Source organism: Egretta garzetta, unplaced genomic scaffold (assembly GCF_000687185.1).
Source record: "Egretta garzetta isolate BGI_Z169 unplaced genomic scaffold, ASM68718v1 scaffold50, whole genome shotgun sequence".
NCBI classification, from domain to species: Eukaryota; Metazoa; Chordata; class Aves; order Pelecaniformes; family Ardeidae; genus Egretta; species Egretta garzetta.
This window is the reverse complement of record NW_009258613.1, coordinates 3,468,043-3,494,978: the sequence shown is the minus strand read 5'-3', so window position 1 is coordinate 3,494,978 and position 26,936 is coordinate 3,468,043. Positions and strand designations below refer to the sequence as shown.

The following is a 26,936-nucleotide window of genomic DNA, read 5'->3' as shown; positions in this document are numbered from 1 at the left end:
TTCTTGTTAGACAGCTTCTGCAATGAGCGGTGGAAAATCAGCACTTTTCAGTGCATGGTCCAGTCAGTCCTGTATCCAGTGGCCCAGACCGCCTCTTTCAGGCGACGCTGCTCTCTTACCGGCATCTTTCGTAACTATAATGTTGAAGATGACCAGCTCGGACAAAACCATATCTTTCAGATAGCTAAATGAGATGAGATTAATCCCATCCCATCAGTTCAGCAGAAGGGTAATTGTCCTGAATGAGACAGGAAGAAAGCATCTCTCGTCATCTCTTCCCCGAAATATATATGGACCCAGTGAGGTACTTTTAAGGCATTCCTTGTGGCTCCAGTGTCATGACTGTCACCAAAGAACCAGCTCTGCTCAACACTTGAGATGCAACCTAAAAAAAGATTTCTTAAATGTTTGCGGAACATAAAAAATCATTTAGCAGTTATTCCAGTTTTTCATCCCATTTCTATACCCCTGTAAATTGGGAATAATTAAAAAACCTTGTCGTACTACAACCTCCAATTGTGGTCATTTTGGGTTTCGTTGTGGTTTTTCTTTTTTTTTTTTTTTTTAAATGGATCAATTTAAATAAGATCAGTGCCAGGCTCTTACAGCCAAGTTCTGTCATCTTTTCCAAAGATCAACAGTATTTTTTTAAACTAATGCACCAGTTTGGCATTTTGAATCTCTTGGGTTCAGTTTTCCACACAGCTCTAAATACTATGTACAACACTACCATTTTCTTTATTCCCTGCATTTCTTTCAAGGCAAACACAAAGGTACTTCAAATGTATTTACATCCTTTCCTAGACAATATTACCGTGCATTATCATTACTGACTTAGCAGTGACTGTCCCGGTTTGAACTGAACAGCAACCGCGCAGCGGAGGTCTTTTGCAAAGAAAAGCAGCCAGCCACAGCAATGACATTTAAATGAGCATTTCACAGACACAGTAGGTGAACTACTCAGCTTTGGCTCACCTGAACTGAAATATATTGCATTAAAATTTCCCCTTGGCTGTCACCCACATACATAAGCACGCCAAATCACTGGATTTCAGTAAAGCACTGGGTCTGATCTTTTAAGAAATGGATTCTAGAACAGGAACAAGATGGGATACCTATGCTCAGGCAAAGCCCTGCTTATATCCAGGGAGTTTTCACCTCCTGCAAGCTCTGGTTATGTCTATATGGGACTGCTGAGGTCGTATATAACTGTCCCCTCCTCGAGCAGACTAAGACTAAGACTTAACAGTTTAGAAAGGGTAAATATTGATGTGTCCAGTGCAGCACAAGAAACAGTGTCAAGAGTGGAAGTTTCTCAGTGTATCCTTCTCTTTCTTCTCAGGATGCTTTGATTTTCAAGACTTTCCAGAGTCTTGAAAACTAGCCCAGATAAAATGCTATCTTGATTAACATGGATCATCCTCTTGGATCACAGAGAAGGGAAGGAATTGGGAAAGTCAAGTCCCGTGACACAGAGCAGCAGGAGAGCTAGACTGCCTTTAAAGAATTTACCCTCTAAGATGATTTCTTCAGGCATATGATCCTGATGGCTGGTAGCCCAGTGGGCTTGGGCCAGCACCGTAGCTTCTCTCCTGCTTCCTTGTGTCAGATGCAGATGGTCACAGAACATAGACCAGGGATCATGAAAAAAAAAAGGGATGTAAGATGTGCTGTGAGTGTTTTAGTCAGTTGGATGGGACTGGTTGTGTGCCTGACACATATCAGAAATAACAATGCCAGATAAATCATTAAATATTTAAGTTCTGGACTGCTGCAACTTCTCTGTATCTAATCAAAGCTCTATGAGTCTCTAGATTTACAAATGCAGAGTGCTCTATCACTAACCACTCTCTTTGGAAGCCCCACAGGATCAGTGCAAGATATTGCATGGGTCTGTAAAAATCTCAGGGGATATATGCAACATGCAGAGAAGGAAGAAAAACCATCAGGAGGGCACCAGAGATGAAACAGTTTTGAGATTCCATACATTCCCCACAGTCCCCATTTTGCTTCATAGACTGGAAAACAGGGCTATGCAGTCACTGTGGCAGGAGTTGGGCTCACTGCTTTTCTGGAGAATTATTTACACTATGGATGAACATTTGGAGGCACAGCTCTGCAGGAAGATGATTGCAGTGGCTTTGCTCTCTTCAGGACTGTCCAATGAGTGTAACTCAGTAAATATGTTTTGCTCTACCAACCCAGGCAGCTCACCTGACTCTGCTTTAATTTTTGTGGTCACGATATGCCAACTACAGTGTTGAGGCATGGAGCAGCACCCAGCTACTCAGTTCTTATGCACTTAGTGCATTTTCCGTGGGGCAAACAATAGCAGTCTTCAGTTTATGTAATTCTGGATGTCCCGTGTGCAGAAATCTTGGCTTGCTTAAATAAGTAAATCAAAGGTCTGGTGGCAGGAAAAAAAGGGTTTCTGAGAAGCATCATTTTTAATTTTCCAGCTGAAGTGAGTTTCTGACAAGCAATATGGCAAAAGCAACTCATAGTCTTTTTCCACATGAATTTCGTGCCTACTGTCACTACATATTTTCACTATTTCCATGCCTCCTTTTTTTCTCATCTCTCTCCTTTTCCTCCCTTTCTTAAGAATGTGCTTGAATTTACAAGAGTTTATCCATGTCAGACACTTCAGAGAAAAGTATTAGTTACTTTAGATAAATTAATATAAAAAACATTCTTACTGGAAACAGCCAAACTGAACAGTTGCAGATTTAGTGTTTGTTCTTTTCAGGAGGGGTTGTGGCATTAGTGCCAATCTTAGCAAAATATTAATAAGAAAGATTACAGAAAAAATGCTACAAAGAACAGGATTCGTTTGCAATTCCAAATAAACTTCCTGAAATGGGAAAGAACTTTTATGAACAGGAAAAAATGTATATCCATATAAACATATATATAAAAGTTGTCCCTTTAAGAGATGAAATTTGTTTTATTGTTCTAAAGTAAGAGTAACAAAGTAACAAAATATAATGAGAAGAATATTGCTAACATCTGAAATGAAAATTCAGTTGAAAAGAAACTTTATAGAACTAGTACATTTCTTAATAAAATAAACTAAATATCTTGTAAAATGCTAAAGGCAGAGGGCTAAAGGAGAAGTCTTGAATTATAATCAGGCTTTTCCATTAAAAAAAATGTAATTTACATGCTTGATACTTTTCTAAACAAAATCTAGAAGTTTATTAACCAATTACTCAAGGTTGCTTTCATGGAAGCATTTACCATGGTATAATAAAATTTAACTGAAGATAAAACTCCAACCCTGTGGAGCAAGCTTGGGTTATGTTTGCTTGTTTGTTCTTTTTTTAAAAACAGCTCTTCACTCTCCATTGCACGTTAGCATCTGACGAGAGACGGGCAGGGCTGGGTATGTGTTTTCCTACTGGGCATATAAGGTAGGCAGGTTTGCAAGATGCTTTAGGTACTACAGCATTCCATGTGCCACAGCTCATCTTTGAGGGCAGAGATGGTTTATATCCCCATCAGGGATATACCCTCTACCTGAGGGCACTGGCAGATTGGGAGAGAGGGTGGGAGGGGATGCTGGTTGCTGCCTCTGGCTCAGGTCAGAGGAACATACAGCTGGAGCCCTTGCAGCCACTCGCCTACATTGCAACTGCTACGTAGAAAGACGTGTTTAAAATGTCTAAGAAAAAAAAACCTACAAGGGAGAAGCAGCACATTGCTTCCCCATGGTGTTCCCAACCCACAGAGAGATAAAGCACCAACATTCAGGCTTTACTCTCTTCCTCCTTCCCAGAACTTCATGCTGCACTGTCCCCTCTCTTACTGATAAATTGCAGGTATTTGGTTTGATGTGTGTTTATTTAAATTGCATTAGTGGGGGACTTATCCTGCATAGCCTTCAGCAAATGAATGCATTTACTCAGTAATTTATATGAATTATGAGCCTATACTGTGTTACTAAGAAGGCACTAAAACCGACTTCTTTTCTTGTTCGGGATTTTGGGACGCTAGCTATGGACAGAGTGCTGTCACCAAAGAGACACTGGAAAAAGGACGTACGTAAAGATTATACTCCTGAGAAAGCGACTTGCTCAGCGCAATGCTCTGCCTGAGAGCAGGGCATTGTCCCCCGGAGTCAAAGTTGGGGCTGAACAATGGCCCCCTCCCCGGTCACCTGAGCGTCGCTCTGCAGCTGAGGAAAGTTAAAATTACAGAGTCCCAGGGTAAAACGCAGCATGAGGTAAAACCTGCTGAAAGTCAAATTATCCTCATAGCCAAACTTCAAACAGTTGGACTTGATCCCAGCACACACATTTTCCTGGCTATACCTGGTTTTGTCAGCTGGTACAGAGAGGTCTTTCATCCCAGCCTTCTTGATGAGATATTGAGGAACTGGCAATTAAATCGGTAAAACTAAGTCTTGTCAAAGCAGAGGTGTTTCCATGTTCCCCAAGCTGCAGCCTTTACTCACAAGTCACGAAAATTTTCCTTTTATCACACCAGTGACTTCCATACAGAATTAGATCATTTCAGGTGAATCAACACCCCACTGGATAATGGTTTTTTTCACGAAAGGCAGAGTAAAAGAAAACGAAGGTAAGATTGTGAGTGTGTGTGCATTCACGTGTGTAAGCATCATCTTTACCGGCTATGACTCTGTTAAATGTGTCTACCATTGCCTTCCAGCTTCCCAAGTTCTTGGTGAAGACAGGATTGCAGGACAGAGACACAGCCCTACCACACACAGGACATGATTCCATCAACATCTTTTCTGTGGGAAACCAGGACCCTCCAAAGCATAGGACTGAAATCTGAAGCCAGAAAAATCACTTTCCCCTATCTAACATGCTGGCAGGTTGCAGTGTTTTAGCTGTTGCAGTTTCTTCCTTCTTTGGGTAACATCGCAGCTCTCTTTGCCTTAACTGGTGGAAGTACAAGATGGGGACAACACAGTTAAACAAAGAGAAGTGACAACAATCCAAGCCTGATGACACACTAGTTACCCAGGCGATATCTACAATAAGAAATTAAGTAGTGCTGGGGAGTCCTGCAACCCAAAAGTCCATAGCATTGCCAGGACCATGACATTGAAAGGACGGTCCCAGAGTGCTCCTGACCAGAAGCTCCAATGTTTCCCAGGCTGGGTTTGGAAACTGGGGAAGAGGCTGGGGACCATTCCCAGCAGACAGTTTGTATGCAGCCATCCCGTGCATCTCATCCGCCTCCTCCTCTTTATCCTCTCCCTTTCTAACAGGGGCCAGAACATTTCTCTGTTAAAGTTTTGCACAGATCCTTAAAGTCCTTTTTATTCAATGGAGTGACTATGAATGCTTCTAGGTTTCCTCTCTCTAATTGCTACAAGGTTTTGAATTAATTGATGCATTTAGGTGTTCATTAGCTTATGATAAAACTACTGAATGGATGATTATCTCCTTTGAGCAGTGTTGCATCTAACCTCACTGATTTCACTGGAAGCACTTGCAATCCACGGCAGTAAATGGGAGCAGAATTTCACCCACTGCTTCCAAAAGTGATGTGTCTCTTGGGTGATGCTAAGAATCATTCTTCGCCACCAAAATTGCCCTACGTCATTGTTGTGACCAGATCTCCCTTCCTTCCTCGCCGCTTAACCACAATGCCAGGCAATTTTCTGGTTTAACTGCCATTTTGTTCCCTTTGATTTTCTACATTTAAGATACACTTCAGGTTTCTTCTCTATTCTCTCGACAGTGCCCCTTGTTTAAATCACTTCTCCAAGGATGGTTAAAGGGGCTTAACCTGGCTTATCTCCCGCCATCCAAGATGGCATTGGCCTAACTCCAGTAAGATGAGCTGTCCCTTTAAAAGGGAAAAAAAAATCCTTTCTGCTCCACCGTTCCAGTCATTACTGCCAAAAGGAGCTTCCAATCCTCACCTGACCTGCCACAGAGCCTTTCCACCCTGGATTCAACCGGCAACTTGTGTGCTTATGATTGTGTTACCTCTAGTTAGCCCTTCTGGGATCAGGATCACAATCTTCGCAGGATTATAAAGCAAGATTATCGAGGCTGTCTACTCAAAGTCTCTCACAAAGTGATTATTAAGACCTGGGGATAACCTCCGATTTTATACAGGCTCTGAAGATAATCATCTTTGTCCAGAGAAGTCAGGTAAGTTGATATTAACTATTCCACATCTCGGTGGTTTCGTGGGTTCTTGGAGAGAACCTTTTCGAGTGTTCTCTTAATGCTCTGTGGAGATGTAGCAAATGGAAAGTATTTTTATTACATGATTGCTTAAATTTGCATACAGTAAATCTGAACTTAAAATGTAATTGTGGCAATGTAATGAAGTGTGTAATTGTAACACAGGCATATTTTCATATTAACATGGAATATTTCTTTAGACCTGGTGTATCATGGTGTGCTTGAAATGAGACATGACCTTTAAATGTTGGAACTGAGTGAAGGTAAGAAAATGAATACTCAAGGACTTTCCTTATTTTATTTCTTTGGTCTCTTAACTCCTGTTCTCCTCTGGTTAGCATGAAGACACAGAAAACTACTTGATATCTGATTGCATTCCATTTGTACAGGAAAAATGAAAACAATTCAATCTTCATGATTACCTGCCACATTAAAATTAGTTCAAATGCAGCATAGCTAATAAACACATTGGTTTAAGATTGCCGTTAATCCCAGATAACAAAGAGGAATTTAATAAGAGGTCTTCATGTGTGTATAAAGGTAATCCAAACTGGATTAAATTCTCCAGTTCAGCAGTTCAGGGAACCCTGGTTCAACAGTCCTAAGTGAAATGAATTCAACTAATATCATTCATCTTAAAAAAAAAAAACCACAAGAGGAGGATTATCATATCCAGCAGAGGTGAAGGAGAATTTGTAACTAAGGGCTTGACCTGCAGCATGTATCAGATAAACATTTGGAAGGAAAATGTTCACTGAGAGTCACTTTATGGGATGGTTGTGTGGCATGTGTGCCTTTAGTGCCTGCGAATTGCACTGTGTTTTGAAATGGCAATTGGCAGTGATTTTGAGCTGGAGTACAATAAGGGTTTCCTATTTGCACTCTGGACATGTATTTTAGTCATCACAGTAGTGCCACTTATGCTGACAAACAAAAGTTACAGTTACAAAATAATAAGGACTTATCCCTGATAGATAAAAATTAGAGATCAGTTAACCAGAGTAACGCAAACATGATCGTAAGAGTTAATGTTACTAATATCCACATTGCTGAGAGATATTTCAGGCAGCGGTTCTAGGAGTATTTGTCATAGATGGCTTGGAAATTTAATTGGACAGCATAAATGTTCGGAGAGGCGATGCTGGGAAAAGGTTTTGGAAAGCAGATAAACCCAAATGCTTCAAATCTGAATCAGTGTCTACCGCCTGAGGAGTAAGGGCAGTCAGTCCTTTCTAGAGCTATGCTCTTAGTATTGAGTTCCCTCTGCAATTTCTTTTTAAGCATCTCATACTGGCCAGGGAACACCACAGTGCTCAATCTGACATTCAGGCAAAATAAGCCCTCCCATGAATGGAGGATTTTCCATCATTTTATACCAACCTTATTTAATATTTCTTTGCTAGATGTAGAACAAGATTTGGTTTATTATGATCCATCCTTCCAGGTTATGTTCGCATGTTGTCCCAGTCGTTAGATGTTTTGCTAGATTGAGTCTGTAGCGTGTAATCACAGCTCAGTTAAATGTGGGCTGTTATGGCCATGCTAATGCCTGCTCTGAATCCCTGCTGCAAATCAGCGTCATATGTGGAGAAAACTATGCGTCTTGGTTAGTGTGGAGGAGCAGCTCATCGGGGAAGACAGCAGGGAGCTGCAAATTCAGGTGAGCGAGAAAGCATCTCCCAATGTGCATGGGATGTTTCCAAGCACAACTTTGTATCTCACACTATTTTTTTTCTGCTTTTACAGCTCTTTTTTTTCTTCTTTCTCCTCTAAGGTGCTTTGGTAAGACAGTTCCTTCATTTGCCAGTCTTATTGCACCTTCTCTCTCTCTTGGGAACATGCTCTCTCTAGCCCCTGCCCTGGCGTGCTGCACTGAGTCTTCTGTCAGATGATTTTCCCCCACCAGCCACAATGAACAGCTCTGGGCCATAGAAACCAGTAATGAAGTCAGATACCTGATAGGAAATTATCTACAGTCTATCAACCCCTTTACTTGTAAACCTTTCTAGAACAGCTGTGTCTGTACTTCAGTCTATGAAACACTCTTACAGACACCAAGTATTTTGGTGTTAGTCCAAGTATTGCTCACTGGTGACCTAGGAGAGCCCATGCTCCTCAAAGCAGGTCCTGGAAATCAAGTGCCCCCACCCTGGCATAAGCACTGGCCATCGATCTTTAGGGGCAGACTAAAAATGGGGCAGAGGATGCCCTCTTCTCCCATCTCCTAGGTCTGGGTCTCTCACTTGCCATGCAGCCAAAAGCCTCAGGAAAGGCAGAGACTTGGGCTTTTTTGCCAGTCTGGGTTGCAGAGACCCTCTGGCCGACCAGCCTTATGCCACAGGGACGGTAGGGTAGCAGCACTGCTGTTGGCCATGTTTCATGTTGATGTCCCTTGGACCAGTGTACACAGAGACAGCACTAGCCATGCAGCCTGATCACACCCTGTGTGCAGGGAACAGATCATGAGGAACACACCCAGGGAGAGGTCTGTGGCCCATAAATGCTGAACTGTCATCACGAAGCACCGTCTCATCATAACGGAGAACTACCAGAGCTAAGGAGGCAGTCACTTCTCATACTACGGGAATAAAAATTCATGGAGTTCTATTAAAAAACCAGCAAATCACCCTGCTGCTGACCTCAGTCAAACACAGCCCAGCAGTTCCACCTTGACAGGACACTTAACTGATTAGGGGCACCAGGCACTATAGCCTTCCTGATCCAAACCATATGTAGTTACAAACCTCCTCTTGACACAATCACCTCATTCCACAACGTCAACTGACCCCAGAGGCTGCTCTCCCCAACAGCCACCTCCCCACAACCTTGCAAAGCACCAGTTCTTCATAATCAGCCCCACTGAAGAGTCTTTCTCACTAATTCCTCTCCATTACATTGCTTCCATCACATCATGTTAGCAGGCTTGAGCTGCCATGCTACAGCCTCTGCTAACTACAGAGTCCACAGATCCATAGAAAAAATCCAGTAAGCTTCATAATACTGGACTGTGGAAGCAGGGATAGCCCTGCCTGGGTGTCAGGCTCTGTGATTCTCATGCCAGCAATACATTCGTGGTCTGTAGTCTAACTGTTGGTCAGATCCCAAGTATTGTTGCAAGGAGAACCAAGCTTAGGAGTTTTGAGATTAGGCTGTTCCACAGGATACTGGACACTGTCCACACATAATTAGTCAAGATCACAGAATGGTGATGGAGTATGAAGTCTGGGGAGTGAGATTTGGCCATGGCTTTCTCTCTGCCTCAGCCCTGCTCTTCTGTACAGGCTGTGCAGAAATCGTGGATGAGCATAGGCTTGGGGTCGAGTGAAAAGGATTAGGCAGATGGACTGAGTAGATGGGATGTGCTACCTAAAAAGCTTCTCAAAGCTTTGTTTGAATTAGCAGAGCTGGTACTTAAACGCTTTTGACTCATCAGATGAGCAAACACAGACATTTCAAACACAGAAATGCTTGGTATCATTTCATAGTGCCAAGGAAGAGTCTTTTTAGGATTACTAAGTACAAATTAGCTATTTTCAGAATGTGTTAATTCTCCAGTGAATTAAATATGAGAAAGATTTTAAACATGATAATAGTTTGTTAATCGAACAGTATTATCTTCAAGATAATGGTTTGCTGCATACTCACAAGATTATCTACTCCGAGAGGATATGAAAAAACATTTTTGGATTTTTTTTTGCTAATTTTCATACACTCCCTCATTTTCTGACAACTGCAGAGCAACTTGGCCTGTTCCAATATTACAAAAACAGGGGAAACATGTAAAGAAGCAAGGACTTTCCTTCTTTTCTTTCTAGCCACCTCTAATTAAATCTTTGAAACTTGGAAAGCAGCTCATTCTCTGAAAGGCAGAGCACCATCAACCCCTCCCAAGCAACTAGGCAAGGCAGCACAGGGCACAGTTTGGTGACAATAATTAACTACTGACATACAAGACTAGGTAGGGATTAGAGGCCAAGCAACGTTTCTGCAGAAAAGGAGCTCAACTGATACCTGGTCTGAAGTGGAACATAAGTAAATTGTATCTTGTTTCAACAGAAAGGGTTTAGGCATCTGGTGTGTCAGTGTCCTTTGGGCACAGGCCATCCTGCCGGAGAAAAGGATTGTATAGATGACTTTACCAAGTCTCACCAAAGCCATAGTTACACAGGATTCAAAAATCAAGAGTTACATACTGAACTCATGTCACGCAGACATACACAGAGAATACTGATTGTGTGATTTCTGATTCTTTGCCATTTACACCACCAATCTTTTCTCTGCATCCCAGAGAGCTACTATTTCTCTCATGGCCACATCATTCTGGGAAAAGGGTTGGACAAAATCACATAATACCACAAACTTTAACACCACCAAAATAGTATTTCTTTCTCCTAGAGCAGCCCAAACTGCTGGAAGGCAGATTCCACAATGCAGTGGTTCTGCTGGCATGTGCCAGCGAAGATGAGCCTGGGATTTCTGTGTCTCTTTCTGATTTGCAACACAGGTAAGGCCAATGGTTTGGTGCTCCCCAGGGTATAACCCAAGTGCCTCTTTCCCAATTGCTCTCATAGCCCCATTCCCACATCTATGTCAGGCTTCTTTCTTTCATCCCACAGAGGCAAAGCTGATGGGCTGGAGCTCCAGGGCTGGTGCTACGCAGCAGGGAAGACTAGATGATGGCAAAGGTCTACTCTTGGCTTTCATGACATGAATCTAGAGTTATAAGGGTTTATATGGAAAGAGAGAGAAGGGCTAGAAAAGCTCCTACCACCTAGATTGTCAGTCCAAATTTAGCTCAAACTAAGTGAGAATTGTTAATACAGCTGACTGGCACTGTATGAGGAGTCATATAGATAAAGAGAGAAGGAGAAAGAGAAATGTGTCCAGGGATTGTCTTCTGTACAAGGCATAGATTTTTGTACGGATAAAGACAAGCACTCAGGTTTCACCAGTGTAGGTACAAACAGCCAGATCATGCAGTCGCATGTCCTCTTTCTTCTGCTGTTTCCAGTCCTACAGATTTCCTCTTTCTGAAGAGGAAATTGAACCCAGGTTTCCTACTCCCTCTGCCCACTGGGTTATAACACAGAGTGGGGCATTACCACCTCTAAGGTAAGCCCTTCTCACCACCAGCTCCCAGGAAAGGACTTCTCTCTGGGAAGCTTGGATGGATGGAGAAGCTGAAGCCTCAGAGGGAATTCAGAGGAGTTTAGCATTTGCTAGCACTGGCTCATTTGGGGAGCTTTACTCTTGGGAGGCACTTAGCTCTCCCTTGATGGGATAGGGAGCCTAAGCACTAAACTCCTGCACTTGTCCTGTCATATCTAAATTGCTGCTCTGCATTTTCCTCTTGTTGGTCACTGAAGGAATCCCAGGAAGCAAGTCCAATGTCCTGAACTCAGCTCCAGTTCATTCCTCCCAAACCCAGCTCTTGACAACAGTACTCAACCGAATGACTGCTCTGAATAACAAACATGCACACAGCCTGTGAAGATTTGTTTAGATTCGGCCTTATTATACTATGTACCTTGCAGCCAGGGTTGTGTGCAAGCTTAGTGCAGACCTCTGCAACAGCTTGGTACTACTTTCTTTCTTTTGATTCTTGAGTTAAGGGGGCAAGCTTTAATATTTAATCTGTTTTCTTTCTTTAGCTGGCAGCTAAAGGACCTGGCAAGTCCTTTAGGACATCCTTATGCTTAGGCGCTTGATCAGCTGCTGTTGTGAATACTTTGCAGCGCTAATGTCCATCGGTTGCTGAGTGAAAGAGTTGCTTGGTAGCTTAATGGGGACAACTGTTTCTCAGTCTCTTTCTTCACTTCACAGCTTCATGCATAAGAAGAGAAAATAAGAAAGAGAAGCAAGTGGCAGTGCTGGCTACTGCAGGTAACAAGCAGCACGTCAGCAGACCCCGTGTGGGGTGCTCATGAGAGTGGGAGGAATTGAGCTGGACACGGAGGTGGTGGTAGATGGGCCCTTCTCCTGCAGGGTCTGTGAGCCCCAGCCCACCAGTGCTGCAAGGGCTCCTCACCCAACACAGGGCTTGCCCAGATCCCTGGCCAGCTTAACCTCCGTCCTTCCAGGAATCTAAAATGTTGTTGTCTCTTTTTCCTTTCTCTCCTGCCCAGCTCCCTATTCCCTTTTGCTTTTCCTTTCCTCTCTTCTACACTCTGGACAAACCCTGCTTCCAGCCCTGGGGTGCATCTTGGTTTTGAAATGGTTAAAAATAATACTGATGTCACTGGAAAACTGCATTTCTCCACAAATTTGATTTTGCTCTCATCTCAGCTTTCTGTGCTTCTTTTTCCATCCCGCTGTTTTTTCTCTCTCTGCCACGCACACAGAGACCTCCCTCCTCGCACACACACTCACAGGCACCGTACTGCTCTGCTTCTGCGTGACTTTGGGGGAGGGAAGCAAAAGAACATCTTCAGAAATTTTGACTTGGAAAAAACCAAATAAACGTCAGAAAGAAAACATGTTAAAATAAAAAAGTGTGATTCAGCTACAGTCATTTTATTCTGTTGTATAGACATCAAAGGAGCTGAAAAAAAAAATCTACATTTTCATCCCAGTTCTATGTAGTATTGGGGAAGGGGGAACATTTCACAGGTCTCCTCCATTTGTGATCAGTAAAGAGAGATCTGCTGCAATTTTGGCAGTAAATACACATTGCCCAGCACAAGGGGGCTCCAAAATGTCAGGACTGGCTGCGGCTCCCTGGCAGCCTGCTCAAGGGCATGCTCAAGGGAATAGGCAACATAGAGCCCGACCTAAATTTTGGCCTACCATTGCACTGCTCACTTCATCTTGTTATTTTTTTATATTTGGGGAATGGTCTGAAGTTGCGCCAGGGCAGGTTTAGGCTAGACATTAGGAAAAATTTCTTCACTAAAAGGGTTGTCAGGCTCTGGAATGGGCTGCCCAGGGAGGTGGTGGAGTCCCCATCCCTGGAGGTATTTAAAAGAAGGATAGGTGAGGTGCTTAGGGACAGGGTTTAGTGGTGGGATGTCAGGGTTAGGTTAAAGGTTGGACTCGATGATCTTAAAGGTCTTTTCCAACCAAAGCAATTCTATGATTCTATGATTTTCCAGACTCCTCTCTGTACTCTTGGCATCTTTATTTTCTCACCACTGGTTTTTCAGTGCACCTTGATACACAATCTGCTCATTTTATTTTTTTCCATTCTGGAAGCTTTTTGCCATGCACAAGCAGGGGATTAACAGCCGTCTCCTTAAACCCTCATGCAACCAACTGCTCAGAGACCCCTTCTTTTTCAGAGCTGCCTGCAAAGTCCGTGGATCTGGCTGCTATTAACCTGACTGAGCTGGTGAATGGCATGCTGAACACGGCGCTCACAGGTAAGGCGGCAGCGCCGGGCAGGTCGCGCCGGCTGGCAGCCGGCGGTGAGTGAGATAAAGGGCTGATGGCGTTAGGAGGAGAAGCCATAAATGCACACCGTCTGCCTCCGGAATTGATTCCAGGAGCAAGTTACCCTTGCGCATTTATAATGCAGCTAGCTGTCTGCCCCAAAGAATTTAGAAATTTGTATGTGCTTATATATAGACACGACATAATTTCTTATGGGATACCTTTAGAAAGCACTTTATAATGCAGTGTAGGTTTTGAATTAAAAAAAAAAAAAAAAAAAAAAGAAGAATTAATACAAATGATCCTTCCCTCAGTGGAAACCAGAAATAATTCAGTCTCGGGCAGCTGTAAAGTATCAGCACCTCAGGAGCCTTTTAGAAATTAAATGAGCAGAGTCAAAACACTCCGTTTGCATAATTTGTTCCAACCACTAATAGCATGGGGATGTGTTTCTGCAGGTAGCAAAAAACTCTTCTCTTTGCTGAGCGTCACGTCTTACAGCTCGTTTGCCTTCCACAAAGTGTCAGTCACCATTTACAACAGTGAGTGTCTCGGCGCTTTGCTCCACGCAGGAGTGTTTTCTCTCACATAGCCCCTGCATCCAGATACTGATTTTTCTCTGTTGTCTCCTTACAGTTTCTAACGTGAAAAATGTTGACCCTGGCAAGTTCCCTATGCATTACTGCTACTGTTTGAACAATGTGACAAATGACTTGACAGGTGGGTACACAAGAGAGGTTGGCAATTGCGAGTGCCTAAGCTGAATTATTTCCTTTGGAGCTGGAAGCTGTAGCCTGAATTCTGCAGACTTCACCTGTAGGAGCAGCATCGCCATACCGAGGTCAACAGCCATTACGACAAGTGGCTGCTCTGAACCCTGGGGGAGACTCGATGAACCCAGTCTCAGGCGGCTGCACCCAGCCAACCGGTCTGGGATGGACCCATCAGTCAAGTGACCAGCATGGTCTACATGGCAGAAAGAACTCCCTTTCTTCTTTGGAGCGTAAAGAGCAGCGCAGGAGAGACAAGCCAGAAAAAAAATACCTTACCTTAGCCACTTTCACCCTCCTGAGATAACCCACAGGAGATGAACAAGGGCTTCTCTGCACCAATAGACTCCAGTAATGCCAATGAGCCCAACAGGTGTGAAAAGCAAGGATTAACATCTTCTCAGAGCTGTTTAATGGGGTATAAAGTGCTGTTGGGCAAATCCTTTACCTACAATCCTCATTCACATCCCTGATCTCACAGTATTTAATATTCCAGGGTGGGTCTGAGCACTATAATTCTATGTCTGGTTAATGTAAGACATCAAGAGTAGATCAGCAACTAGGGACCATAACCCATACCCTCTAAGACGTGTGTGATGACCACACACATGAGCCACAATGGCTTTCATGGCTTTTTCTGGACCCACACATCACACAAGCCTCACTGCATAATGACCCAGTCTGCCTTGGAGGATAATGGAGAAACTGCAATCTTTCTGCCCTAAATCCAGAATATCTTGGTGGTTAGAACATCCTCCCAAGGAGCAGACATTGAGTGCCCAACACAGGGCTCATGTCTGCCGCTCCCTAAGTGAGAACGCTGACCTGTTACTGCTAAAACTTGTTATGAAAAAGTCGTAACACCACCACTGGTAGCCATTTTTTGGAGCTGACAACAACGTCATCGATATGTCTGAAGTAGACCTCAGAGGAGACAACCAGATGCCTCCTGGATGGTCCTACATGGCAGTTTGTGCAGGCAAAGCCTACAAGCTTTGGTTCTTCTATGTTTAAGCAGACTAAGTAGAGTGTTATTTTAAATTGTTCTCTTGAACAGATAAATTCCATTTAAGTTTACTTTTAGGCACATTGCTGCTATTTTGGATATCCTCTTTGAAATAAGCTTCTGCAGAGTATTCCAGTGGCTTCTTAAGACCACTCCCATTCAGCACAAACATTTTGAACTTTAAAATATTTTAAACATTGTCACGTACAAGCATATATACAAAATATGATCGCATATAAAAGTCATGTTTTGACTTAGCATAGATGACAGAATGTGTTTTCAATCATAAACTTTCTTTATTTTATTGTCCAGATTTCACAGCTTTACTTGTTGATATTATTGGAAACTCCACCAGTTATCTTACAGAAATTTTCAAATCCACTTCCATTCTCTCAGGTTTGCATTTCCTTTTAACCTCTATCATTGTCTTATTTGTCTGATTTACTTCTGGCGTGGGAACAAGCATAAAAATGTGTATAAAAGCCTATTGCTCTTACTCAGCATCGTTTTTCTTGCAAAGTATGGACTGCAGTTGTAAACGAAATCTCCTTAGAAGAACAAGGTACATATATAATGTGTATATATATAATATAGAGACATACATGTTTCTAGGAGCAGCTATCTTTTGTTTGAAAGTTTGGTGAATTATTATTAAATGCTGGTATTTTGGGGAATTACGATTCCCAAAGAATAATTATGGGCTATATTATCTGAAGAATTTTTTATTTCCATGTAAAAACGTTTGCCATTTAGAATTTTAATTAGATAGGTAATTTCCCCTGGAAATATTAGCATTTGGATTTGGAGCTCGTTCAAGATTTTTGTCAAAAATCAGATCAGAGGGAAAATATTTGGCCACCTGCAGTAGCTGCATACCATTTTGTGTTTGTGTTTTCAACTGTTTAAAATAATATCATATAATGAAACCTGGTTACAATGATCTGGTTTACATTTTTCTGCCTTTCAGTGCGTCAGAGCAATGATTCAGACTGTATCTACATCTGTGTGATGACAGGACAGACAGGTAAGTGTTGAGACCATTCCACCCCAAGATAGTACCCTATTTACTCACAGTGATGACTTATACTGGAAACAAGCATTTCTTGATATTTGTAAGCATGTCTATTTGCAGAGAGAAATCTGTCTGACTTTTGGGAAATGCTGGAGAATTCTCCTGTTATTAATTACACATTTTCCAGTAACACATCTTCTGACCCAGGTAAGTGCACCCGGGGGAGTAAAAGGAATCAGCAACAACAATGTAAACCACGTCCAGGTAGCACTTGCAATGAATACTCCATCATCAGCATGTAAAAGTATTTTTAAATATTATTTTATGGTTTTATTATTACTTATATATATTAATATGTTATTGTATATCTTATGATTGTTAACAATATTTTATATTGTGTGACACAATATTTATATTATAAATATAAGCAAAAATTACAAACTTTGAAATTATTATCTACGAGGTGTTCTAGTGAAGGAACAACCAAAACCTCCTGGGGTGAGAATTTTTACAGCATTCAGCACTGGACTGGCGAGGGTCCCTGATGCTCTTAATCTAAATGTGTACTTCCTTTAAATCTCAGCACAAAATATCTCCTACCTTTACATGAATTATATCCTACCTTTACATGAGTTACCTTCAGAAAGGAATTGAATATATTCAGCCAGTGTGCGGCGTGGCTCCTCCACCCAAAACTGCTTTGCCAGGCTGAGCTGCACTTCAGACGCTCACCTCTCATTGCTGCCCATGACTATTTCTCATTTTCAATGCCTGATTAAAACAGGCAGGCAGTGAAATCAGTGACTAGTTAACCTCTGCTGAAAGCTGTAGGACGTTTCAGTCCTTGAAAAAAAATAATAATCAAAGACACATTGCCAACAATTACTTTTATTTAAAAGGACAACAGCTGTTTATTTCATACCAGAACCTGAATTCTTTCCTTTTTATGACACAACATGCCATGGATGGTGAGAGTACTAACCCTGTCTTCTCATACCTCAAAGCTCTAGATTCAATATTTTCCAGTTTCATGAAATTACAGGAAGACCCAAACAAAACGGTGGATCCATCAGCAGAACATGTGTGGACATTTAAAAGTGAGCAAATATTGTCAGACAGAAATTTATATTCGTCTTGACAAGTGATCGTGTATGTTTGCTGTGCAGCACTGTGATATTGAACTATAATTATAGAGTAAGATAAAAGCTTGTCTTAAACAGCAGATCAGGTCAGTAATACACTGAATAGCCAGAGAATAGAAAAACTATTGTAAAAAGCCTTTTTTTTTTTCATTCTATAGAAAAATAAGTTTTCTAAGGAGGCAGGGAAGAAAAAAAATTGTTTTGAAACCTAGAAGAAGATTGGTCAGGTTGTTTCTTCTCCTTTCTTACTGCAAATTTTTCATTTTTTTCCTCTCTGACTTTATATGATGTTCACTTGTGAGTACCTGAACATTTCATAAACTTTAGTGCATTTGGCTTTGCCACAAGGCTAGAAGGTAGAAAAGTTCTAGTCTGCTTCATTTTGAAAGTGGAAAATCAAATCTCCATACTTGCTTGCATGTAGTAGCAGCAAAGAGAAATTCAGCATTTTACTTCATGCCTCCTCGTCACTGCAGCTGCATGTCTACCACAAAATCTCTACATTTCCCTAGTCAGTCTGGTGTCTTTTTATAATCTTTGTTATCTCTTCCAGCCCCGAGTGTCACTCCTGCCACAAAATGTCATCAGTTCTCAAATTCCAGTATCTGCCCTCCAGTACCTGCCTGCTCTCCTTCACACAGAGAAGAGCTTTCATGTCTTTCCTCTGTAGTGAAGCAGTTTAGGAAATAAAAAATAATTTATGTGAAGAAAAAAAAAACCAAAACACTTTGAAGGAACATTTCAGTTTCTTTTTTGGTTTATGAAAACTTGCATATTAAAATGTTCTTAGTTAAAATTCAAACTTCATTGGTGCTCCCCATATTTTCCTGGAAAGAAAAAAACCCAAGCATAATTTTTAAAATGACATGGAAAAGTGGCCACCGACCTGCCAGGGGAGGCACTCAAGGAGTAGATGGGACTTTCTGGATGCATTTTAGATACTATTGTCCCCCAGAGTGTTGCACTTGCTGCTGCCATGGGGCACCAGCATCCACAGCGCGTTGCTGGCGCCCTCCCTCTGTCTCTCCTGCTTCTCTAGCTACCAGGATGCCTCTTGCCCAGAAATGGAAGGAAATCCACGCCACAAGGTTCCCACCATGGCCGAAGATGGTTGAAGCAACAGGATCAGGGTTTCCATCACCACACATGGATGCTTCCAGAGCCCAAGGCACAGCCAGCTCCCCTCCGACTGCTGGGGGGAGCTCAGCCCCATCGCCTGCCCTGCAGCCCAGCCCCAGTGAGTATGGTGAGGAGGACTGACACCTGCTTTACCCCCCTAGCCGTGGGGTTTGGTCAAAAGCTGAAACCATACCTCTGAGGTTGGGGTTGGGAGTCCCTTCAGGGAGACCCACTCTGAGTCACTAGCGAGTAGAGTTTTTTGTTGCCGAAGTGCTAAAATAATTTACAGGGTCCCTCTGCAGTTTTGTACCCTTTGGGGAAAAACTAAGCCTTGCTCCTCACAGAAACCTCTGCCACCCAAGTCTTCCCTCACATTTTGCCCCAAATACGGTGCGCAGACTTGGGAAAAAGCAATATAGAGCTGCTTCTCTTGGTCTCCACTAAACATATCTTCTTTAAATCCTGCCTTTCCCTAGCCCATGGCCTTTTCAAGATCTAGCAAAGTACAGCTTTTGTCCTTCCTTTTTCATCCTGACATTTTTATATGCCACTGGAAGCACCAGGTGAGACTCTGGCTGTTGAGCTGTCTCATAAATAGCAGTTCTCAGTAGACAGATAAATAACAAATATCCTGAATGGCACGAAGCGTGTGTCTTTCTGTTCCCATAGCTGATGCGTACGCATTTTGGATGCAGACGGCGTCTCCTCAAGAAACCAGCAAATTGGTGCAAACAGAGCCAGGTGAGATTGATCTGGGGTAATAAGAAAGTGTGTCAGTTGGCACATTTATGAAATAGAAAATAATGTATATAGAAATAGGTGGCTGTATGTATGCATCAATATCTATGTAAGTGTTTATTACTGGTCTGTGACTTCAGCTTTTTTTTTTTTTTTTCCTGCTTTTCTTTCAATCAACCATCCTTTATTTTTTTTCCTGCTACGATGTCAAGGCAATTTGTATTCTTTTCCCTCCTTCAGATTTGCCCTCCTCAGTACTGTCTACAGCACCCTACAGGCCTGGTGTGACCCTGAAACTTTACTCAGCTACCAGTAAGTAGGTGCACCTCATGGAGCAAAATTAGTAGTGTGTTTGAATGTACATCAATATGCAAATTTTCCCCCACAAAACCAAAATACATGTTTAATTTACATGATATCTTATGTATGTAAAGCACTCAAAATGTATAAGGGACTGCTACCATATTTGTTTGTGGATCATACACAATCACACATTCAAAATATAAATTATACTGCAGTGACAAAATTAACATATGTACTCTCTGTGTCAATTTTAACATGGATTGGTTATTGGAGAATCTTAAAATTCCTTTATTCCAAAAGAAAATATAATGCTTTAAATCTCCCTATTGGTATAAAAAAAAAAATGATTGTCAGTCCATGACACATGAAATCTCCAGAATTGGCCAGAATTTACAACACTGCAAACCTCCTCCTCAGCTAAAGAAGGCTCATTACCAACTAGATTCTCAGGAAAGCTCAGTTCCTCCTTTTAAGCACCAAAATAAAGAGTTAGAAATTAAGAGTTAATATAAGATGATGTGCCATTCCACTTTTAAGTATCGTATACTCATGTTGGTAATAAAATTATATTTACTTATAAGTATTCAGTAAGAGATTACATGATTTGAAAAACTGGGCCTGATTCAATGCCAGGCACAGAGTCTGAATTCTGGGAGAGTCCAGCATGTGCTTTGGATGCTGAGCACGTGTGTGTCTGAGTCCAGGCTACCTACTCCTAAATTTGCAAAGTCAGAGCAGAGCTCAGGAGTACAATGGGAATAAATCTCAGCTGCAAATCCCTGTGTTGGGGACTGAAGACTACTTTTTGTAGCTTTTGCTGATTCTGGTCAGGTTTTTCATGGTTCCCAGTCCTCTCCTGTTGGCTGAGTTTATCAGCATATGTTCGGCTGCTTGTCTTCTTTTCTTTTTCTTTTTTAAATTTTTTTTTTACTCATACTATTAGAAAAGAAAGCATTTGAGAGCATACCATTCCATAGGGCATCCATTATCAGAAGTAAATAATGTTATCAGGGCAAAAATACTGACCATGAAAACCAAAGTTTGACAACAGCATCAGGTGATCATAAAAGCACAAGTCCTGCAGAAAGGCAGTGTCAGGGAAGAGGGGGAGAAGCAATTGCCTGGGAGGCCTGAGAACGCTGCAGTAAAAAGCTATCTACAGAGACGTGTTTCCGAGGAGAAGATACACTGGTGCTGAGCCAAGGAGCAGTTCTTGATGTAAGAGGATTTTCAAATCATGGAGATAGGAAGCCAAGTATCCTTTTTTGATCTTTCTCTCATTTTACTCCTGTTTCAAAAGCTCAAATATCAGTCTTCATATTACCCCCATGATGTACGTTGGTTGCATGAAGTAAATGAGCCAATGTCATATCACATGAATATACTTTGACCTCCTGACACTCTTGATGGTGGGAAGAGAAGGATTTAAGATGAACTAGGTCTTCTTATCCTGATTGGGAGCAGAGGAATATGCTATGGTAATTCTCATCCACCAAAAATTCTTCACAAAACCAAAGTTCTCTTCCTTGTTTGCTTTAAGTGAGTTTGACTTGAGGATTAAACAACAGCCAGCCAACTGGAAGTTGCTGGAGTGTGTGACGGGACTTGTGGTGTGCACAGTCCAGAGTTTGTTCATGTGCCAGTTGTTGTCTGGTGGCCAACTCCATAGTTGAAGAACCTAGGACTTGGAACCAGCCCATTTTGAAAAGGCTGGGAAATGCAGATTTCAATGAGATCAGGGAATGGAGAGTCACTAAATGCCTCTCTATCAGAAACCATGATGACAGAGGCTGTCTATCCACATATATCAATCATGCATTTGGGGAAATAAATCGAACGGTGGGATCGCAAAGCAATGAAGGGCATCCACAATGCTCTGAAGACTGAGACATTATTCCAAGAAGTCATTTCTTAAATCACAAAAGTGGATGCCAACTGATAAAATATGCAAGTATGCCTATTAGAGCATGTGGGGAGGGATACTGTAAGTCTGAATTATTCACAGTAGCCATAATATTGCTTTTCACTGGCAGCAAAATTTAATCTCAGTGTTGGAGAGACGTGATATTGAGTTAATAATGGAAAAACCTGTTTACTGCAGGAAGAATTGGTCACTCAGCTGCCTGTGACAGTAACATGGTAATTTCAAATAGACAAGAGCAAAGCTCCGTACAGGGAGCTGTGGTTCTTGCGCTTTCTGGCCTCTTTGGAATGACTCAGTTTCTTGGGAAAGAAAATTCTCAGAGAAGAAAGTTCTGAAATAAATTCCTATTTTTAATTCTTTTTTTCATTCCAATCCAAACATGTAGGAACTTATGAATCAAATAAAAAAAAAAATACATTTCACAGTAGAAATTTAAGAAGAGATTTAAAACATTACTGTGAGGCGCTGAAAATCTTAATTTCAATAATATGATGTGAGTATATGATCAAATCCAAATAAAATTAAATATAACAGTAATTGAAAGAGACTTTCAGCATTAAATAAATATAGTATTATGTAAATTCAGCATTAATTTAAAATTAAGTGATTGTCAAAAATGAAAACTAAAGCAATTTGTTTAACTTTCAGCTTTTTTATTTGACTTCTCTTTCCCACATAGATGAATCCAAATTGAAATTGCAGTTATTCAATTTACATTTAGATAAAGCTGAATTTCTGCTGGCAAAACACATAGCTTGAGTAAAACATTTAACACCAGTTAGGCAGATAGTAAGCACCCACTTCCATGGAGACTGGGAATCGTTGGAGGGCGGCCTTTAGCAAGTTTTAATTATTCACAGCTACTCTAACATTACATTTCATGGAAAACTTATATTAAAACCTCATTGCCTCATGCTCTGATGTTTGGTTATTAACATGAAGAATGTTTATTAAAGCAAGAAATCCTTAATTTTTAACTGTCATCGAGTAGAAAAAAGTCGAGATGCATCAAATGCAATTAAGTGGACAAAGCTTAATGACATTTATGCAAAGCTGCTAAGATTAAGAGAAATGGGGGTCCCTCTTGCCCATCCCTGACTAATTACACCTGATATTTGTTCAGTGCCTTTGGCACGCAGCTGGTTTTCAGAGGGGCCTGTGAGTCTGAGAGCTGCAAGTGTCTGCCCATTACTCCTCCATGACTCCTGCTACCTTGGGCAAGCGCTGGCACAAAAGAAATAGTTTCATAGTGATCTCTTTCAGGTTGGCAGAGCCTTTATTTTCCTCCTGCCCATGAATGCCATTTTATATTAAACTTCTTGTCAGCGCTAGACGACTCAAGCTTATTTCAACAGAACTTCATTAGTTCAAATTTAACCTCCGCAACCTCTCCTATCGCATAACATAAGATGGCCCAAAGCTATAAAGCATGTGAGACATGTGAACCTGGAAATGCAATTACACTGTCTAAGGGGATTATACTCTGCAGGTAAGGCAGTTTATCTACACATGGCCAAAGCCTGCTGCTAGTTACACAAATGGAAAAACCAGCTGACAATCACACTGCAGCCACCTTCGCTCCGCACGTTCGGGTTCTTTCACCCCAATGGGTGCATGTGAGAGGGATGCCCAGAATCCAGGCCCAAAGGGTGGTGCAAAATGGCATTAAATCCAGTTGAAATCCAGTCACAAGTGGTGTCCCCCAGGGCTCAGTGTTGGGGACAGTTCTGTTTAACATCTTTATCAATGACCTGGACGAGAGGATGGAGTGCACCCTCAGTAAGTTTGCAGATGACACTAAGCTGGGTGGAAATGTTGATCTGCTTAAGGGGAGGAGGGCTCTACAAAGGGATCTGGATAGGCTCAATAGATGGGCCAAGGCCAACTGTAGGTTTAACAAGACCAAGTCACAGGTCCTGCACTTGGGTCACAACCCCATGCAACGCTACAGGCTTGGGGAAGAGTGGCTGGAAAGCTGCCTGGAAGAAAAAGACCTGGGGTTACTGGTTGACAGCCGGCTGAATATGAGCCAGCAGTGTGCCCAGGTGGCCAAGGAGGTCAATGGCATCTTGGCTTATATCAGGAATAGTGTGGCCAGCAGGACTAGGGAGGTGATTGTGCCCCTGGTACTCTGCACTGGTGAGGCCGCACCTTGAATACTGTGTTCAGTTTTGAGCCCCTCACTACAGGAAAGGTGTTGCATTGCTGGAACATGCCCAGAGGAGAGCAACAAAGCTGGTGAGGGGTCTGGAGCACAAGTCTTATGAGGAGTGGCTGGGGGGACTGGGGTTTTTTTTTTGAAATGGCCTGAAGTTGCACCAGGAGGGGTTTCAATTGGATATTGGGAAAAATTTCTTCACAGAAAGGGTTGTCAGGCTCTGGAATGGGCTGCCCAGGGAAGTGGTTGAGTCCCTGTCCCTGGATGTATTTAAAAGATGGGTAAACGAGGTGCTTCGAGACATGGTTTAGCAGTGGATCGGCATGGTTGGGCTCGATGATCTTAAAGGTCTTTTCCAACCAAATGATTCTATGATTCTATGCAAAATGTGCCCTCTTACAACCTGGTCCCTGCTTATCTTTTCAGAGCCCCAGCATGGTGTTTGCAGGGATGCCCCTTATTTTTTGGAGTGCCAGTGTAGGGGCGACATCCCTTTGAAAGGATTGTTGTACGCAGGGGACAACATGATGTCTGTGCATGCAGCTCCCCCGGGTCAGGTGTGATGCCTTGCAGGGTAGGAAGCTTCACTGCAGCGACCCGAAGTGTGCCTTCACCCAGAGCATCTTCTTTTCAGAGCACAGTTATTAAATATTCAAAGGAGGGGTGGTTACACACCTATTTTAGCCATGCCCCATTAACATTTTTGCATTTTGTAAATATTGATTTTTTTTTTCCTAGCAAGTCCTTTGATTCTGACCCATCATAGTACAACTGTTTGTTAGATAAGGTGAAGATGATGTGTGACAGGTGATAGTTTGGAGAAGACAAGACTATGGCAAATATTAGGTTTTCCTCTTCATATGATGACGAAAAGCCCTGAAAAATTGAAAACAGCTTCAATTTTTGCCTTACCTTTTCTCAGTTTCCCCCATTTTCACCTTGCCACCTATTCTCTTTTCTGTAGCAGAAAGGGAGTCTGAAGAGAGATTGTATTTGACATTGAAAAAACACACAGCAATTCAGGATTTTGTTAAAAGCTGCCATCACCTATTCTGTAGCATTGCCTTTTCTGCAGTCTGGCACAGGTGCAGTTGCTGGCAGGATGAAATGTTTGGTGTGCAAACGTTTATGTCTTGGTGCTGACTGCAGAAGATTCAATGAAGGGAGTAAACTAGATCTTTTCTTTTCAGTTGGCTCAAGAGAGGGGAAGAGGGAGCCCATCCCCAGGTACACCATTTCCCTGTGTTTTTCTTATGTTAAAATAATATAATGGTGGACACTTGAAGGAAAAAACACTGATTAACCAGCTGGCTCCCGGCAAAATAGTAGTAAAATGGAGAAATTATTCCTACCTCCCTCTCAGTGCAGGCAAAAATTGACCTTGTCTCCTCCTGTTACTTGTCAGTTATCATGAAACCTGTGGGAATTTACTGATCATAGAATCATAGAATGTTTTGGGTTGGAACGGACCTTTAGAGGTCATCTAGTCCAAAACCCCTGCAGTGAGCAGGGACACCGCTAACTAGCTCAGGTTGCTCAGAGCCCCGTCCAACCTGGTCTTGAATGTTTCCAGGGATGGGGCCTCCACTAGCTCTCTGGTAATCCAGAGGATCTTTATCCATCCCTAAAAATAGTCCTGAAAGTAGCTGATTATTCAAGTCACTAGAAGCAAGAAGGGGAAAACTGACAGACGGAGAGGTGGACAGAGAGAAAGCCATAATCTCTGCATAAATCATGTTTATTTTGTTAATGAGGTTAAAAACAGTGATGGAGAGAGCAGTGAGTCTGTTTGTTTATTAGCTCAGTGATATTTAATCTAGGATTCAGATTTAGAGGGTGGGTATAGGGAAGCATGTGGAAGTGGAAGTGAATTTTTCATTAAATTAGCATATACATGCAGAAAATATCAAATATAATTGTAGAGTGCTGCTCTTGCTGTTTTGCACTGAGGAAAACTTCAGTGGCAACCGAGCCTCCACCTAAACAGGTAACAACAAATAAATTACATCTTTATAGAGGTTCCTTATATTTGTGATAAATAAAAGCAACGTGGTTTTAAGTAACTAACCAGTAATGATAAATAATAATAAATTGAACAGAGTACTTGTGCTTTCACTCAAGCAACAGCCAGGCTGTGTGTTGTTTTCTTTTCCATTATCTGCCTCACTCAGATTTGATTTTGTTACCTACGTGAGCTTATTAATCTGCGTGTTTCCTATAGCCCAGATAAGGCGTTGCAAGAAAATTAATGGGAGACATATTTGAACTGGTTCAGCGTTGGTTTTTTTTCCTAGGGTGCCCACAAGCGATCCTCAAAGAGTCCCGTGAGACCTCGCCTCCTGTCACTCTTATAGTGCAAAAGCTCAATCCCTGCGTGATGGAGCTGTGTAGGTTCTTTCAGCTCTGCCTCTGTGTTGGTCAGAGAAGATATTCCAGAAAGGAAGCCATGAGGTAAAACCTGGCACTAGTTTCTCTCTCTCTCTCTGTTTAAAATCTTTTTTCAAATAACAATTTTCACTCACCAATCCTTATATTTGGGGGTCTGTGGCTACTGGCCGAGACCCAAATGGGTCCCCAGTGCACCGATCAACACCTGGTCTGGCTTCCAGTATTCAAACTAAGTGAATAAAGCTCAGCCGAATTTTTCCAAATATCAAATGACGTCGCTGAGGTCAGAATCTTGCTTTTTGTCTCCATATTCAATATCAGCAAGATGACAAGCATACAGCTGTGCTTGTGAGGGATAACAAGCTAATGCTCTCCTAACTTTAACTACATCCTTAGGTACTGTGTTGAATACTATTCCTGGTTCTTGAAAAATGCAAGTTATGTCTGTGGAAGAGTCAAGAGAGTTGCTTACTCCCACAGTAAGTATATTTTCTCTTTATGCCTGATTATGAAGGTATAACATACATGCTTTATTATGAAGGTAACCCAAAAAGTTTTAGACATCCACAGCGTATTTGCTGTCTTTCATCAGATAGCTATTTTATCTGACAATTTTTTTAAGGGATTAAAAAAAAATATTATTTAACCTTCATGTATGTTTTTAATATTTCCCTCATAAAACCTCTTCTAATGACAATTTTCTTGTGTTCTTCCAGCATTAAAACAAAAATGTCTTAAAAACATCTGTACATCGGTCTAGAGGACTGAGGAATTTTACTGCAAATTGGAAGATTGGTGGCAGTTTTAGTTGTCTCATTTCTCAGTGTAAAAATCAGGA

The 26,936-nt window shown here is 41.8% G+C and overlaps 1 protein-coding gene across 1 annotated transcript; it reads left to right on the top strand.

Annotated features, from left to right (window-relative positions):
* Window positions 1–10,598: 10,598 nt before the first annotated feature.
* Window positions 10,599–26,858, top strand: HHLA1 (HERV-H LTR-associating 1). The gene is made up of 15 exons (XM_035903445.1): window positions 10,599–10,674; window positions 11,994–12,053; window positions 13,448–13,528; window positions 13,997–14,080; window positions 14,175–14,258; window positions 15,627–15,710; window positions 16,282–16,342; window positions 16,451–16,533; window positions 17,331–17,423; window positions 18,508–18,714; window positions 19,257–19,328; window positions 19,566–19,637; window positions 26,005–26,161; window positions 26,495–26,577; window positions 26,815–26,858. The coding sequence occupies exons 1-15, from the start codon at window positions 10,599–10,601 to the stop codon at window positions 26,856–26,858; spliced, it is 1,341 nt and encodes a 446-aa protein (XP_035759338.1).
* Window positions 26,859–26,936: the final 78 nt, after the last annotated feature.